Consider the following 19,027-nt stretch of genomic DNA (forward strand, 5'->3'; position numbering starts at 1 on the left):
GACACCTCCTGACGGCCTTCTACCCTTTCTTAACCTTTCTATTTCCAACTGCTGGTGCAAAATCAACGGTCTTGACTTCTCCACTCCCCTTACCCACTCCAATCTACCTCCTCTGAAAGCACAGGCCTTCGCACAATCCTAATATTGTTATCATACCTGTGGACAAGGGAATTGCTGTTGTAGTCTGGCAGGCTGACCTCGACTGTGCTGAGGCCAGGTGCCAGCTCACAGACACCGCCTCACACTTAGCCCTCGACCATGACTCCACAGAACACCAGGCCTTCATCTCCAAGACCGTTACAATCTCATCACATTTGGCAATCTCCCCTCTGCAGCCTCCAACCTTATAGTTCCCCAACCCCGCAGTGCCCTTTTCCATCTCCTCCTCAAAATCCACAAGCAGAATCACCCTGGCGGACCCATTGTTTCTCCATGCTCCTCCCCCCCCCCCCCCCCCCCCCCCCCCGAACTCATCTCCAAATACCTCTATTGTATCTCACTCCCCATTATTCAGTCCTTTCCGAGGCTCCTCACAAGCAGCCTGAAGAAGTGTCCTGACCCAAAATGCCGCTAATCCAAGTCTTCCAGGGATGCTGCCTGATCGAATGAGTTAATCTAGCACTGTTTTACTCAAGATCTCAGCATAGGCAGTTTCTTATGTAACCACAAGCAGTAGGTCAGCATCAGCAGCTGGACATCATTTAGGCATGCGATTCGGCTTCAAACAACCATAGAAATAGTAATTATATGCAGGGCATTTAAGAATCTAATTTTAAATATATTAAATATTATCTACCATTAATGCAATGGCATTCAGATTTTACCTTTTTGATTTGGGTTAGACTTTGTTTTGATTTTATGTTAATAATGTCTATTGAAATCATAATTTTGCCTGACTGTTAGTGACATTAACCAATTTACAAACAATTAGCTTCCAGCAAGACAAACAATCTAGGTTTGAAACAAACCAGGCAACTCAAAAGCATGCAGCCTCCTTATACTACAATGTAAACGTACCATAGATGATCACACCATTTGCTATTTGGATGGTCTTCATTTAACACAATAGGCCAAAAGCAGCTGAACAAAAGGACAAAAGCAAGACTGTAGATGCTGGAAAGCATGTTGCGTTTTCATTACAGACGGAACAAAATCTAGTTGCAGCATCAAGGTGGGGATGGGAAAATATTCTCTGTCTATGCAGTAACTGTGATTGGTGATTTGACAAGTCGAGCGGAAACAGAGGAGTAAAAGCAAGTTTTCCTTCTGTGCACCCTGGAAGTTGCAAAAAGTGAGAAAAAATCTTGTTTTCTTGTGATCAAAACAGAAGCTGAGAAAGACACCAGACTGAATTACGAATTAACATAACTCAAGAGAAAAAGTTAAAGAATTGATAATTTTTAAAGTGTATTCATTAATATGAATGCAGTGGCATAAGTTGTTGTTCCCCATAATATAATTTGCATTATAATTCACAGGACTATATCTCCAATTATAAAATTCTTGCAAAATAAGTGTTTATTCCTTGATAAATAGCTTCATTCTGTTAGAATTCTGTCTGCCTTTTGAAAATTAGACTTCACAAGAAGATAAGCAAGAACTCATGGTATCCAGAAAAAACAATGAAGGGTTCTATTGTCACAGGCTTAACTGGACTTTTGACTATGAGCATCACTTCACCATCCACGGAAAGAAGATGATTTCAAGAAGGATATATAGCTCTTGGGGCTAATGGAATCAAGGATATGAGGAGAAAGCAGGAACAGGGTACTGATTTTGGATGATCAGCCATGATCATATTGAATGGTGGTGCTGGTACATAGGGCCGAACGGCCTACTCCGGCACCTATTTTCTATGTTTCTATGATTAATGTATTGCAGCAATAGGGAACTCAGATGCAGAGAAACATTTTGTGCAGATTTCGAAAGATCTTCACTGGTAAATGCTGATCTTTATTACTTGTGATTTGTTATCGAACCATTCATTTTTAATTGAACTGTATCTATAATACTTATCCAACAAATGGATCATGACACCACAGTGACATAGCTAGCAGAGCTGCCTCCGCAGAAGTCCAGCAAACCCGGTTTAATCCTGATTTGTCTGCATGGGGTTTGCATGGTCTCCCTGTGACTGCAGTAGTGTCCTCCATCTGTTCCAGTCTGCTACCACATCCCAAAGATGTTGGGGTTGATAGATTTATTGGCTTCTATAACTTGACCCAAGAATGTAAGTGAGAGGAAGAAACTGGAGGGAGTTCACAATGCTGTAGGACAACTGCAGAATCTTCATTTGCTGTTTTGAGCCAATGGATATGGGTAAATACAGCAGTCAGTACTGAAACTGAATGTATCCATACTTCCAGGTTATTTCCCTGTTTCTTATGTAATATTTCCATTGTTTCATATCCTGTATTTTAAATAGTATAGATCATGGTGTGTAGCCAAAATAATGAGATGAAGCAAAAATAAATAAATTTGTTTTTACAAAGAAAAATATCAGATATGTCCCTATGTTTTCTTGCCTTTTTTTTGTGACATTTTTCCAGCAGGATTTCATCAAATCCTTCGGCGAATTTATACCAGAAAGATTACATTAATTTTGCAATTAAATAACTATACAAGCCAAATTTGGATTATGCTTATGATTTTTTTTAATCATTTATCACCGATTAGATGGTTTTCTGATGTCCCAGGTTTTTGCAGCAGAACGCGAGTACGGTGCCCCTTTGGCCACGTATAAATGTGTCACGTGTAAACCGTTTTTATATTTGTTTCTTTTTTTATTGTTATATTTTGTGTTTAAGCTTTAAGCTTTGAAATACTTAATAATGAATAGAACTTCAAATCATGAAATTAAAATCTAGTTTGCTCACCTATTTTAGCGGTCTCATTCTGAAGTCCCTCCTGTTGTCAATGCTATTTATAGCGCTATAATGGGGTTTATTTGCACTCGTCGCAATTAAAACAAAAAATTCAAACAACGCAATTATAATGACCCTGGAGTGAACCCTGGTGGGTTAGGTGCTGACATTTTGTAAGGGAGCTTCGAAATCAGTAAGTGTCCCATATGTCTTATATGTTTCATTTGTTTTATTTCAAATTTTGAAAGTGTTAAATTTTGGACAAATTTTAGTTGATTTTAAGCACAAATTAGGCCCATTTTTAATCCTGTGGCATTTCATTATGATTTAATTTGGCCACCCATGTCACAGGTTGGTACCCTTATTTACGGAAACACCCATATCCTTGGTTCATAGATCCTCATGGAATAACACTGCCAGACATCCAGGGAACCATGCCAATCCAAGGAGAAAGTAAAGGGAAAACAGTGGTCTCCATATAGCACATGGCACATTGCTGTGCAGCATGCAAGAGTTTCTCACAACAGCAGAGACAACCATTACAACTAATATGAGGAGCTGTTTTCAGGCATGACTTTCAACCCCAGTCAGTGAATGAACGTGATTTGCTTCCATGGGGTAAAGGTGAAATTGATAATCTGGAAAACTAACCTGCCTCTCTACCCACTAACAGCTTATCAAGAGGCAACATGACGAAATATACTGTGACCACAGTGAGAGGTAGATTGTGTAACACCTTTTGATCTTTCCACTGCTCAAGAATGCCCCATAAGTGGTTCAGGATCTTGCACATGCTAGCTCACTTTGCACTGTGCCCTTCACTGGAAATATATATATGGCATTAGAGATAGGACAAAGAAAAGGCAATTAGCTGACCAGTATAATCTAAAGAAGATTGTTATTGACTTCAGGAGGCAAAGCAGTATTGATGGCAATGATGGACGATAGCTTCAAGTTCCTGGCAGTAAATATCACCAGCAATGTCTTGGACCAGCCACATCAAAGCTATGGCCAATAAAGCACACACGCCACCACTTCCTTAGAAAACTTGGGAAATTCAGCACGTCCCCAACAACCATCACCAACTTTTGCAGATGTGTCATAGAAAGCATTTTATTGGGATGCATCACAGTCTGGTTTGGGATCAGCTCCATCCAAAACTGCAAAAAAATTGCGTATGTAGCACAGACCATCATGCAATCCAACCTCGCTTCCATTGATTCCATCTCCACTTCACGCTGCCTTGGCATAATGGAGGATCAGTCTCACCCCCCCCCCCCCCCCCCCCCCCCCCCCCCCTCCCCCCCCCCCCCCTCTCCCATTAGGTAAGGGGTACGGAAGTTTAAAAACGCATACCTCAAGTTTCAGGTACAGTTTCTTCCAAGCGTTTATCAGGCAATTGAATGATCCTCTCATCAGCTAGAGTGTGGTCCTGACCTCCCATCTACCTCATTGCAGACCTTTGAATTATCTTGAATCAGACTTTATCTTGTACTAAATGTTGTACCCTTTATCCGTGCACTGTGGACGGCTTGATTGTATTTAGGTATAGTCTTTTCTTTGACTGGATAGCAAGTAAACAAAAGCCTTTTCACTGTACCTAGGTACATGTGATAATAAACTAAATTATACATGAAGTCTTCAAACAACAACCATCCAATTGCCTAGAAATATACCACTAAATCTGCCAGTCATCCCAGCACATTGTACCAAAGTTCATCTCATTTACTTCCTTTACGAGTATGATATATAGTGAATTTAGGCTCTCAAATGAAGATGAATTTTGAGTAATTATTCAGAGAGAACAAAGGATACATTGTATCAAGGAACAATGGACGTTCATCTTTGGGAGGAATGAGGATATCCATCCTCCCAAGGTTATTGGAAGGAAGTGTTTTTTTCAGTTTTTTTAGTCTTTAGAGATACAGCGTGTAAACAGGCCATTTGGACCCCCGAGTCCGTGCTGACCAGGGATCACCCCGTACACTAATTCTATCCCACACACATAGGGACAATTTTACAGAAGCTAATTAACATGTAAACCTTTGGAATAGGGAGTAAACCGGAGCACCCGGAGAAACCCAAGCGGTCACAGGGAGAATGTACAAACTCCCTAGAGACAGTACCCATAGTCAGGATGGTGTGGAAGATTGCATCCTTCACGTGGTCCGCCCTGTTTCGACGAATGCAATCAACCTGGCGTGCACAATCAAATAAGATCAAATAGAACAAGTTGTCCTACAACTTTAGGCTGTGCACGCCATACGCAAGAAGAAGATAGTCAGGATTAAACCCATGTCTCTAGCTCTGTAAGGCAGCAACTCTACCACCGTACCATAGTGCCACCCCTAAGTGAGGTCTCAGCATGGCAGTAGAGGGGCCTATGACAGAGTGGTTGAACAGTATAGCTTTCTAACAGGAAGCTACTTTCACGAATAATGACCAGCATTGCCGAAATCATCCTTAGTAGATATCCCAGCAGTGGCCCAGGTAGGTTTGGGTCCATTACGTAATGCAACGTCTGATATCCACATAAGATCTTTTTCAGTTTAGGTCAGTGCCACATTCATGCTGGAACAAAATCAGAATAGTGAAATTGATCATGCTTTTTAATGTCACTGCTTTTTCCCCCCCACTGAGTTATTTGTACTGTATACGTGTATTAGACACATGGAACACCAGGGGACAGCATTCGCTAAGCATGGAATGACCAGGTTTAAGATAAAATTTGAAAATGCCGCACAAGTTAAAAAAAAGCCACAGAACAGAATTTCTCAGCCAAGTCCCCAAAGTGGCCAGTAATTGTTCTAAAAAATTCTCATCCCTTCCCAGCATCAACTGTCAACGTTTTAACATTCCTCATGTTAATCAAGTCCTTTCAGTCACACAAAGTTGACCTTTTCAAGCAGGAATTTATGTTAAAAAAAAAAAAAGCAGAATGTCTTTCTAAATTAATCACATGCATTTACCTTGTGTGTCTTGCTGTAAATGTATAGATACGCCAGTCTGTAGAGACTCTTGTAGTGCTGAGGGAATCGGCTGAGACACAGATGCAGTGCTCTAGTACACTGCTCGATCAAGACTCGGCGCTGCTCCTTCTCATCTCCTGGCAGGCTCTGAGGGAGGTCCTCCAATCTGTAGGTGTCTTTTGTATCTCCTGGAGGTTCGGTTGTTTTCTTTTTTGAGTCACAGAGAGATGAGGAGGTGGTCCTGGTGGGAGTGACAATAGCTGTGCTTGTGATGCCAATCTGACACTGTGACTCAGTATGCAATTTTGCCCCTGCTTGTGCTGCCAGTCTCAAAGCCAGAGCATCTATGCCTTCACTGATCTCCATATTGCTTCCTCTGCAAAGCTCAGAGCAGACTCGTCCCACTGAATCCTCTTCTTCCAGCTTCCTATAATTCTCCCTTGATGGTATAGCAGTTTCCATAGGTGCTCTGTGACCTGTACGTTCAGCCAGCCTCAAAGTCAAAGCATCAATGGCGTCTGTAATCTCTGCATTGCCTGCTCTACAATCCTCCGATGACATTCGTAACCCAAAATCTTCTTCTTCTAGTTTTCCATGGCTCTCCCTGGATAAAACAGCAGCCTCCACGGTTGAGGAAGATGAAGGACTACCTTTACCAGAGTGAATCTTCTTGCTACTGTCCTGGGAACTGGCTGCATCTGTGAAAACGTCCTGGGTCGAGCTAGAGTCAGAAAGTACCAAAATCACGCTATCTTGACTTCTCTCTGAAAATAAAACACAAGTCATTCAATTATAGGTTGCAGTTTTTGGAATAATAGAATCATTACAACATGGAAGTTGCCTATTTGGCCCGATTCTGCTCTCTTCAAGAACCATTCAGCCAGAACCATTCCTCAACTCATTCCCCACAACCTTACAATTATTTAATTCTCAACTATCCAAATAATCACCTGCGGTATGCTTCGATTGAATGTCCTTACACTGTAGTGATTTCTACGTTTCTGGAAGGAAATTTGTATCTCAAGCTTGTTGCGTTGCGTTACATTCTGTGCCACCCTTACTGAATGAAAATCTGTTCCTCAGTCTCTAGTTTCAACTGATCTCCAAATTCAATGCCATTTTTGGGACATAGTCCAGATTTCTACGCGTACGAAATGTTCTCCTAAATGGCCTAGCTCAAATTGAGGTTACATTCCCAGCCACTGAGCCAAATATTTCATCTGCAGCATTCAAGCACAAATGTTAGTGATCAGAAAAGTCAATTTATTATTTGTGATTTTCTCATTTTTCCTCAACATAATTTCAGTCCGTGCAGTTCAGAGTACAATTTGCACACTATTGCCATTTTCAATAAGGAGATGAGTAGATAGGAAAATGAGGGAGAACAGTTCTCTAAGAATCAGTTTGACATCAGAAACTTTGCAAAACCCAATCATCATTGCACACCTATCATATTGTTTTTAAAAAGTTTTGCCAGAACAATAACATGTCAACAGAATCAAATTCCTTAAAACCTACTTAATTGACACTGTTCTACATTTATCGATGATCAGAAACAAGGCATTCGAATTTTTTTTAAAACCCTCCTTACTAATTACATGACTAACAGTTTCATGATGCAATTATCGGCAAAACACAAAGATTAAGTTATTACTATTATTTATACTTAACCAAGTAGTGTACAATAACACTCCAATATCTCACATTTAATACTCTGGTTGCGCCCGACTGACAGATGTTTCAGATTTCTGGATGTTATTCCTATTAATATCCCAATACGCTTTTAATTTACTTTTTTTCTAAGATGTTAGGCAGTAACATTTTCTTTAAACTTTTCAGTTTAAAGAGAGTGCAAGAACTGGGGCCCCAGTGAGTGGAAAGAGAAACAGTAAATACTACCTAGTAAAGTACATGCTGAACCATTGAGATTTCTGAATAGTCAGATATTGAATTATGAGTTTTACTGCGTAAACCATTCTTTTGCTAGCAAAATCAAAGGGTCTGTTTTCATGCTGTATCTCCAAAACTAAATAACAGTGAAAATCTTTATTGGTGCATGTTGAACAAAAGGAATATCTGGAGAGAATGCAATTTATTCAACAGAATGCTCATTGTAATGCGAAAAAAAACTCTTGTTGAGTTTCACTCTCTCTCTTTCCACAAGAGCAATCCGAAGATTGTAGAGGTCTTACTGCCTGAATGGAAAAGCTGCTTAATTTGCTGAAAACAGGTCAACAGCAAATGCCATCTCCATAGCCCTAAACTCATCTCTGGAACACCCGGCCAACGAGGAATCCTACGTTAGACTCATATTTATCAATTATTACTGCCTTCAACATCATAATCCCATCCAAACTCATCATCAAACTCAATAATTGAGAACACTTCCTCTCCAATAACTCTCAGCACCAGTGCCCCGCAAGGATATGTTCTCAGTCCCCTACCAAACTCACTTTACAGTCATGTGTGATATATAGGGGCCCACACCAGGAACACGGATACAGTAGACGAGGTTGAAGGAGGTTTTGCTGAATACTGTATCAGTTGTTCTCAGTGTGGGCTCTGACCTGGGCCTCGTCCACTGTCAGAGTGAAGCCACGCGCATATTAGAGGAACAGCCCCTCATATTTCACTTAGGCAGTTTACAACCCAGTGGTATGAATCTTGGACAAATGATTTAGTAGGATTAAATATAATTTGTTCAAATCCACGAGGATACAGGGAGGCTTCAAGGAGATACAGACCAGTAAAGTAAAAGATCAAGACTGGCAAATGGGAGAGGATTGTCAGATTTAACGAAAATATCTACCACCAGTTACACCACAGCTTGAGAACTCCATCTAGTTTTGGTCACATTACAGAAAGATTTGATTGCACTATAGCAGGCATTAAAGTATTGTAGCTATGAGGAACGTTGGGATAAAAATGCATTAATTAATGAATAATTATTTGTGCATTAATGTCCTGCAGCACCAGAGGATCAAACACCATCGACCATTGCTTTTCCATCATCAAAGATGGGCAGTAGTGGCACAGCTGGTAGAGCCACTGCCTCACAACTCCAGAAACCCGGGTTCGATCCTAACCTTGGGTGCTGCCTGTGCGGAGTTTCCATGTTCTCCCTGTAACCGCATGGATTTCATCCAGGTGCTCCAGTTTCTTCCCACATCCCACTGCCGGTTTGGAGATTAAATGGCCTCTGCAAATTGTCCCTAGTGTGTAGGAAGTAGATGCAAAAGTGGGATAACATAGAACTACTGTGAACGAGTGATCAAAGGTTCGGGTTGATCCAGAAGGGCGAAGGGCCTGTTTCCATGCTATCTCTAAAAACGAAAACATTTTCTAAACTAAAAATGCCTAAATCTCCACCCCTTGCCCTCGCTTTGGGAATTCCGACCTCTTGGCAGTGCCTTCTTCCTGCGTACAAGCAGCAACGAAAGAGCGCAGCCACAGTGGTGAGGATTGCACAGAGGAGGAAGAGCAGCAATTGCTTGAAGTTGGTAAACTGCCGATGTTCAAGTACATGGCAAGGGACCTGAAAGAATACACCACGGTTGTTAGCGACTTCATAAGGAAATGTGTGGAGCATCAAAACTATCCAGATGTTCACCCATCCAAAAGCCTTGGATGAATCAGGAGGCTCACATTTGTCTGAGGACCAGATCTCAGACATTCAAGTCTGACGACATACAAGGTCGTACAAGGTCCAGGCACGACCTGAATAAGGCCATCAAAAAGGCTAAAAGAGACTTTTGCTTTTTAAGTTCTAAATGCAAGGATAAGACGGACATTGGCAGCTGTGGAGGGCTCGCACAACATCACTTCCTGCAATGCAAAACCAACTGGCAGCTCAAGTGACTGAGAGGCACCATTCCTCGACGAGTTCAATGTGTTCCACGCACACTTCAATACATTGAATAGTGATGTGCTTTCTGTGGCCTCCATATCCCCCAATGGTATCGTAATCTCAGTCTTCAAGGCCGACGTCAGAAGATCCTTCATGAGGGTGAACCCTCAGAAAGCATCTGGACCTGATGGTATACCTGGTAGCTTTCTCAAAACCTGCATAGACCAACTGGATGGAGTTATTGCGATGTCTTCAACCTCTCATTATTAAGATCCGAGGTTCCCACCTGTTTTAGATAAGGTGATGTGCCTAATGTCTACCGACCAGCGGCACTAACATCCGTGCTGATGAAATGTTTCGAGGTTGGTTATGGCGCATATCTACACATCCCTTTTCATCTGGATCCTCGACTTCCTCATCAACATTACATAACTGGTACATAATTGGCAGTAGCACTTCCTCCTTGATAACCATCAGCACAGGGGCACCTCAAAGCTTTGCACTCAGTATGGGAAATAACTGGGTGAATACGGTGATAAGGAAATAGATAGATAAGGTGGGCAGAGTGCTGAGAAGATTTACTAGGATGTTGCCAGGACTTGTGGGCCTGACCAATAAGGAGAGGGTGACAGGCTAGGACTTTACTACTTGGGTGGCAAGAGGTTGAAGGATGTATAAAATCATGAGGGGGTAGATAGGGACAGTGCACAGTGTCTTTTACACAGACTAGCGTAATGTACATTGCTCTCCATAATGTTTGGAACAAAGACCCCTCATTTAGTTATTTGCTTCTGTATTCCACAATTTGAGATTTTTTAATAGAACAAAAATCACATGTGGTTACAGTGCACATTGCCAGATTTTAATAAAGGCCATTTTTATACATGTTGGTTTCATCATGTAGAAATCACAGCAGTGTTTATACATGGTCCTCCCCCTCCCATTTCAGGGCACCACAATATTTGGGACACAGCAATGTTATGTAAATGAAAGTATTATGTTTAGTATTCTGTTTCATATCCTTTGCATGCAATGACTGCTTGAAGTCTGCGATTCATGGACATCATCAGTTGCCGGGTGTCTTCTCTGATGATGCTCTGCCAGGCCTGTATTGCAGCCATCTTTAGCTTATGCTTGTTTTGGGGGCTAGTCCCCTTCAGTTTTTTCTTCAGCATATAAAAGGCATGCTCAATTGGGTTCATATCGGGTGATCGACTTGGCCACTCACGAATTGACCATTTTTTAGCTTTGAAAAGCATTTTTGTTGCTTTAGGAGTTTGTTTGGGATCATTGTCTTGCTGTAGAATGAACTGCTGGCCAATGAGTTTTTAGGCATTTGTTTGAACTTGAGCAGATAGGATGTGTCTATACACTTCAGAATTCATTATGCTACTACCATCAATGAAGATAACTGAGCCAGTACCTTCAGCAGCTATACATGCCACAGTCATAACACCCCCACCACCGCATTTCACAGATGAGGTGGTATGCTTTGGATCTTGCTTCCTTCTTCCCTCCATACTTCTTGGCAAACTTTAACCCGGCCATCCTATTTTTGCGGTTAAGCAGTGGTTTGCAACTCTGTATTTCTGTTCATGAAGTCTTCTGCGGACAGTGGTCATTGACAAATCCACACCTGACTCTTGAAAAGTGTTTCTGATCTACTGGACAGGTGTTTGGGCATTTTTCTTTATTGTAGAGAGAATTCTTCTGTCATCAGCTGTGGAGGTCTTCCTTGGCCTGCCCTTTCTTCTTAATGATGTTCCAAACAGTTGATTTTGGTAAGCCTAAGGTTTGGCTGATGTCTCTAACAGCTTTATTCTTTTCTCAGTTTCATTATGGCTTCTTTGACTTTCATTGGCAGAACTTTGGTCCTCATGTTGACAAACAGCAATAAAAGTTTCCAAAGGTGATGGAAAGAATGGAGGAAAGACTAGGTGCTGAGAGCTCTCTTATACCTGAAGGAGGCAATTACAACCTGAACAATTACAAACGCCTGTGAAGCCACGTGTCCCAAACATTATGGTGCCCTGAAATGGGGGGGGGGAGAGAGATGACACACACCTATGTATAAACACAGCTGTAATTTTTACAGGGTGTAACCAAAATGTATAAAAATTTGTAATAAAATTTGTAATAAAAATGTAATAAAATCTGACAATGTGCACTTTAATCACGTGATTTTTTTTTTCTATTACAAATCTCAAATTGGGGAGTGCAGAGGCAAATAAATAAATGATGGGTCTTTGTCCCAAACATTATGGAGGGCACTGTAAAACCAAAAGATATAGGTTTAAGGCAAGAGGGGACATATTTAAAAGGAACCTAAGCAACGGCTTCTCACACAGAGGTTGGTGGGTATATGGAACACGTTGCCAGAGGAGGTAGTTGAAGCAGGTACTAAAACATTTAAAAGACATTTGAACAGGTGCATGGATGGAAAGGTTTAGAGGGATATGGGCCAAATGCAGCAGGTAGAATGAGCGTAGATGGGGCATTTTAGTTGGCATGGACTAGTTGGGCCAAAGGGCGCATTTCTGTGCTCTTACACGAGGCTGAAGTGTGTATAAAATCATGAGGGAGTAGATGGGGAGAATGCTCAGATTCTTTTTCCCCCAGAGTAGGGTAATCCAGTACAGAGGACATGGGTTTAAGGTGAGAGGGGAAAGATTTAATAGGAGCTTGAGAGCCAGCTTCTCACAGGTGGGTATATGGAACACTGCGAGAGGTGATAGATGAGGCAAGTACTTTAGCATTTAAAAGACATTTGAACAGGTACATGGACAGGTAAGCTTTAGAGGGATATGGGCCAAACGTGGGCAGGTGGGACTAACATCGATGGGGCATCTTGGTCAGCATGGGCTGAAAGGCCTCCTTCTGTGTTTGAATATGAGAAAGATATCTAACTATATTAAATATAAATCTAACTATATTAAATATAAATAAATATCAATTAATATTGAAGCAGGAAATGGTTATTTGATATAAAGATCAAACTATACAGGAAAAAAAAAAGTCAGAGGGCATAGATGTATCATGAGAATGAGAAAGATTTAAAAGGGAACTGAGGGGCAACCTTTTCACACAGAGGGTAGCATGTGTGTGGATAAAGCTGCCAGAGAGTGATAGAGGCGGGTACAATTACAACAATTAAAAGATACTTGATATTACAGAGAGAAAAGGTTTGGAGGGATATGGGCAAACACAAACAGTTTAAACAGCCTTGGACAGCATGGATATGTTAGGCTAAGGGCCTGTTTCCAGGCTGTATAGTTCTATGATTCTATTTGCTAATAATCTTACTTAATTGGCTTTCAAGTGTGCTCCAGTACCACGTTTATAGTCCAATGTAAGTCTCAACCCTAAACGTTCATTATCCCTTTCCCTTCATAGATGCTACCTGATCAGCTGCCTTCATCCAACAGTTTGACACAATGCTAGCATTTATTTCAAGAGGGCTAGAAAACAAAACAGGGGTGTAATGCTGAGGCTCTATAAGGCGTGGTTTGGCCGCATTTGGAGTATTGTAAGTAATTGTGGGCAGCATATCTGAGGAAGGACATGCTGGCCCTTGAGAGGGTCCAGAGGAGGTTTGCAAGAATGATCCCAGGAATGACTGGGTTAACATATGATGAGTGTTTGACGGCACTGAGCCTGTACTGGCTGGTGTTAAGAAGGAGGTGGGACCTCGTTGAAACATACCAAATAGTGAAAGGCTTGGATAGAGTGGATGTGGTGAAGAAATTTCCACTAGTGGGAGAGTCTAGGACTAAAAGTCATTACCTCAGAATTAAAGGACGTTCCTTTAGGAATTTCTTTAGTCAGAGGGTGGTGAATCTGTGGAATTCTTTGCCACAGAAGGCTGTGGAGGCCTTCAGTGGATATTTTTAAGGCCGAGATAGATAGATCCTTGATTAGTACAGGTGTCAGGGGTTATGGGGAGAAGGCAGGAAAATGGGGTTAGGAGGGAGAAATAGATCTGCCATGATTGAATGGCGGAGTAGACTTGATGGGCCGAATGGCCTAATTTTGCTCCTAACACCTATGACTCTATGATGTTGCTCTAGAACCCAGCAGCTGCAGTCTTCTATCTCTTTGGTTTTGGAGAGTCAAAATCAAAGAGAGATACAGCACAAAACTGATCTTTTGGCCATTGAGTCTGCACAGATCATCAATTGCCCATTTACACTAATCTTAAATTCTTCTATTTTTTTTTATTCTCCCCACGTTCTCTTTAACTTCCCCTATATTCTACCTACACACTAGAGGCAATATACAGCAACCAACTATCAACCAGCACGTCTTTGAGATGTGGGAGGAAACAGGAGAACCTGGAAAAAAAAAAATCACAAGGTCACAAGGAAAATGTACAAACTCTTACACAGGCAGCACCTGAGGCCAGGATTGAAGTTGTATCTCGGTCCGATGAAGCAGCAACTCTACCAGCTATGCCGCTGTGCTGCCCGTTAGTATTACCAGAATTCTGGAGTGTATGTACTTTCATGTATCACAATGTATTTGTCAGCTGACAGACGGTGGGGAGGGCAGAGATGGGGAAGCTGTCCGACCTCCATCTCAATAGTGTAATTTACTATTATTAAGCTGATTTTCATCCCATTTCAGGTCAGTCCACATATCTGTTCCAAATACCATTTCTAGTTTTGGTTAATCAAAACAGTATGATCGAGCTTAATAACTTTCGCAGCACAAGATTTATGACCATCTTTCAACAGATCTCAGGCAGTCTCCTCAGCTTAGACTTGTTGAGATGCTGACTACAATATTATTCTTTAAAGCTTCCTCGAGTCTCTTAATTACTGCAAACATTTAAACATTTAAGAAAAGCTTAGATGTTCAACAGAGTATTTTTTGTTAAGTACAGGTCAGAGTTCCCGCTTATTCAGCAAAGCATAGAAATAAAACATACTTTTCTCAGATAAAGAAAGTAACTTTCCCTCAATTAAAATAGGCATATTAGGACAATTTTTTTATAAACAATTTCATTTTGAGCTCAGCATGCAATGTGTTTTATTATCAAGCAAATGTGTGGTCAGGTGCAAGCAGGCAAAGATTGATTGGCATTTTATCCAAGAAAGGCAATAGGCAAACTGGGCAATATGGCTGTTCTGTGATATCAACACACACTTAACACGGTACCAGACCACCGCACAAATATCAAACACAAGTTTCACAACAACAAACACAACTTATACCTTCAAACTTCAACCTCACAATAAAAGTACCAACTTAAAAAGTAAATATTCGCTTCTTCCAAACATCAACAGACTCTGCAATGGAATTCCCAGAAACCCTGTTGCCTTGTGCTTTGTATCAACAAGAAACGCCGAATATCGTAGGACAAAGAGTGTCATTTGAGACCATTCCAGAAATCGCTCGCAAAACAGATGTAACCAATGCTACAAATACGGAGAGACAACATGATTTACATAATGTCCTTAGAAGATGGACATCATTGGCACGCTTATTTTATGTGGCAGCGCGTAGCCCCTTGGCGAAGTGCGAATGAATCCCTTCCTAACTTGGTGCAGTCTATGTGGTGATTGTCCTTCACCACGCCATGGGGAAGTTACAAGAATGACAATTAAGAAACAGCAGTTTACTTTGAAATCAGGATGGTGTGCAACATGAATGGAAATGCTGCTGGTGTTTCTTTACATCTGCAGTTCTTTTTGCTAGAAGCTAAGGCTTTGGTGGATTTTATCATATAAACCATGGGACATTTATGTGCATTTTATGGTTTGTTCATGCTGCAACAGTGTTGTACTAAGACTGGAGAATGGGGTGTCAATGAACTCGCTTGTGTTGCCTGGATGATACTAAGCTCCTCGAATGGCTCTGGATCTGTACATGAAAGCCATGAGTATTTCAGTCATGTTGTCGATAGAGGTAGAGAGACAGGGGATGATTCATTTGTGCATGCTTGCTCCTATGGCTATAGCATTTCTATGACTAGGTCTCTAAAGCCTTTTTGTCAATGATGTATCTCATGCACCTCCACAGCTCCTTGATCATTTCCTACCCTCCAAGGATTCTGAAAGAGGACTTGACAATATTAATTCCATTCAGTCTCAAGACAATATAGTTAAACTTCCTCTTGTTAGAGATGGTCATTGGTTGGCACATATTGCTTGGCAATTTTCAGTCGAAGTGTGGGTGTAGTCCAGATCCAGATAAAGCAGCTAAAGATCAGTGGACCCTTGACAATACCCAGGAAAACAACAACAAGATGCAACATAAAAGAGAAAGATCGATAAATTGTGAATAAGTAAAAACAGTTAAAACTCCAGAGAAATGTGTACCAATTCTTGCGCTGCATTTTTGGAAATGACATCCTTCCAATAATATGTCAACCCATTACCCCATCCTTCGTTAAAATGGTAGAAAAAAATCTCAAGACGGTATTCCAAGAAATTGCAATGTTAGGCTGAGTATTCTGGCTGATCCTTCCAAAAAAGAGATTATCTAGTCATTATCACTTTTGCTGTTTGTGGGATTTGTTAATCAATAATTACCCATTACCTGCCACATCTCCCAACTCGGTTACATTCCAAAATTTCTTAATTGAAAACATTAATTAGCTCTTAGCAACGAAAAGGGTTATGAAAAGTATTCAACAAGGGCAAGCCTTTCCTTTAGATGTTCTAAGTGGGGCAAACTGAGCTCATCTGCTTTGGAACATAAATTTTCTTTAAATACCAGAATTTTTCCTTGATGTACTGGAGACGTAAATCACTTACACCAACAGTTGAATTTGTTAATTTACAACAAACACACAGATCACCGAGTTGATCACAAACACACAGATCACCAGGTCAATGTGATCCCCCGAGCGGGAGCTGTTCACGGATCACCCTCACATGGGGAGAACGCTACACCTCGACCCTGCCTCCAACTAGCTCCCCCCCTCCACCCCCTCCCCCTCTCACTCCCCACCCCGGTAAAAGTTGAGGGTGGCGTGAGCAGCCGGGTCTGTAAGCGGCCGGGGAAGGGGAAGGGGTGCAAACCAGGGGTGGCAGTCACCTGTATGTACCTCCGCTATAACTGAAATCAGTTATTAAGAGGTCCATTTAAACAAGGGTTTACTGTACTAACTCTTCATTGTTTATCGCAATTCCACTTACAGGCCAAAATCCAGATTATTTTTAAATACCAAAAGCATCAAGGGCCCTAATCATTTGCAATACTCATACCTGGGGAACACAAATTCATAATTCCCTCTAGTATTAAGAAATTCCCTCCAGGATTAAAGTATCCCTAAAACACATCATAAAAACAAGTGTCTGAGGCCGATTGACACACCATGCATAAAAAGATCCAGCTTGGTCATAGTCATGGAAATGCGGTCATTTATTAATCAGCATAAGATAATTATACACCAAACTAACTACCATTACTGGTAACCTTGATTTACTTGGTTTTCTCCGATATTTTGGTCACCTTCAATGTGATCCCACCAGGAGTCACATCTCCCCATCCGCAACCGTTTTGCTTTCCGCAGTCACTGCTGGCTCCACAAATCTTGCTTCACTCTTGCCTTCCCACCCAAACCACACCCTTCCTAGGTACTCTCTCCTGTAACTGCAGGAGATGCAACACCTGTCCCTATACCTGTGCCCTAACATCCATCCAGGCTACCAAGCAGTCATTCCAGGTGAGGCAGTTTCCCATGCACCTCCTCTAATTTTATGTTGTCCATCCAGTGCACCCAATGTGGCCTGCTTGACATCGGCGAGACCATGCGTAGACTCGGCGACCGTTTTGTTGAATTCTTGCGCTCAGTTCACCAAAGCCTGTTGGATCATCTGATGGCTAACCATTTTAATTTGCCTTCTCATTCCCATTAATAACTTTTCTGTCCTGGGCCTCTTCCTTTCCCAGATTGAGGCCAACTTGGAATATTAGAATCTCATATTCCACTTGGGTAGCTTACAACCCAACGGTAGGAACTGCATTCTACAATTTTTTGGTAACTTGCCTTCAAACAAACCCCTCCCCCCTTTTCTCCCTCTCTTCCCTGTACTCCACTTGGATGTGCACCCATTTCTTCCCTTGCCCACTTCCACCTGTATTCCTTTGTCTGGCTTCACATCTCACACCTCTTCTATCCTTATCTTCTAATCTCACACTTTTTGTGTTTTCATCTGTCCTTTGTCCAACCATCTGCCAAACAAAAAGCTTCCTCACCTGTATCACCCTATTGCCAGGCTTTCGCCCGCCCCCACCTCTCTTCCTGCTTTCTCCTCTCTACTACAGTCCGTCAGAAGTAGAAACAAGGATCTTCTAATGTTGGCTTCCAAAAAATGACAGTGCTGCGGGCCAGACAGCATCTCTGGAGAGGTGATGTTTCAGGTCAGTACCCATCTTCAGACTGATTGTGGATGGAGGGAGGGGGGGGTTAGAAAAAAATTGGACGAGAGGAGGGGAAGGACAAAGTGTGGAAGGCAATCAGTGAACATAGGCACGGGGAGGTTTGATAGGCAGATGGTTGGACAAAGGCCAGTGATGTAAAACAGAAGGTGTTGTGAAGCCAGAGGAAGGAATGTAGGTGAAGGGGAAAGGGAGATATAGGTCTCAGGAGGGGCATGTATGGGGGAGAGGGGAGAGGGGGGGGGGATGGTTGTTAGTTACGTAAAAGCAAGAATTTAATGTTCATACTACTGGGTTGTAAGCTATCCAAGTAGAATATGAATGGTGTTACTCCAGTTTGCGTGTGACTTCACTCTGGCAATGGAGGCCCAGGACAGATTGGATCTTCTAGTTGCTAACCATTTTAACTCCCCTTCACATTCCCATACACTCCTTTTCGTCCCGGTCCTCCTTTATTGCCAGAGTCGGGCCACATAAACTGGAGGAGTAGCATCTTGTATTGCGCTTGGGTAGCTTACAATCCAATGGCAAGAAGGTTGAATTCTCCAATTTTGGGTAACCTCTAACCACTCCCCATCCTCTTTCATCTGCACCCACACTCCTCTGTTCCCAGCTGGATTCTTACCTATTTCTCCCGTCCCCCTACAATCCTTTCTCTGGCTTCACAATTCACTATTCTACAATCCTTTTGACTTAGGCCTTTTGTTTTTTTCACCTCCTGCCTTAGTTCAACCATCTTTCCATCAAACCCACCTAGGCTGTGGGCCGAGCATCAAAAATGTGTCTAGAAATAGGATTTTGTGACCCAAGTCACCAAACTACATGACATTTTCACATATTGTGTAAAAAAAAAAATTATATAAATCACCCCTGAAACTCGATATGAAGAAGATTTGCACATTTTTATTAAATTAGAGAGAGAACGGAAAATTTTCGGGTAATTTTTAGTCCAATCAAAG

At 41.7% G+C, this 19,027-nt stretch overlaps 1 protein-coding gene across 3 annotated transcripts in view; it reads right to left on the reverse strand.

Moving 5' to 3' along the window:
- cabin1 (calcineurin binding protein 1) overlaps positions 1-19,027 on the reverse strand; it is a 218,712-nt gene that overhangs the window by 124,626 nt on the left and 75,059 nt on the right. For all 3 annotated transcript variants that reach the window (XM_055655959.1, XM_055655957.1, XM_055655960.1), the window contains exon 27: positions 5,834-6,597. In XM_055655959.1, the coding sequence (XP_055511934.1) occupies positions 5,834-6,597 (764 nt within the window). The remainder of the gene's footprint in view (positions 1-5,833; positions 6,598-19,027) is intronic.

This window comes from Leucoraja erinacea, chromosome 25 (genome assembly GCF_028641065.1).
Source record: "Leucoraja erinacea ecotype New England chromosome 25, Leri_hhj_1, whole genome shotgun sequence".
Taxonomy (NCBI): domain Eukaryota; kingdom Metazoa; phylum Chordata; class Chondrichthyes; order Rajiformes; family Rajidae; genus Leucoraja; species Leucoraja erinaceus.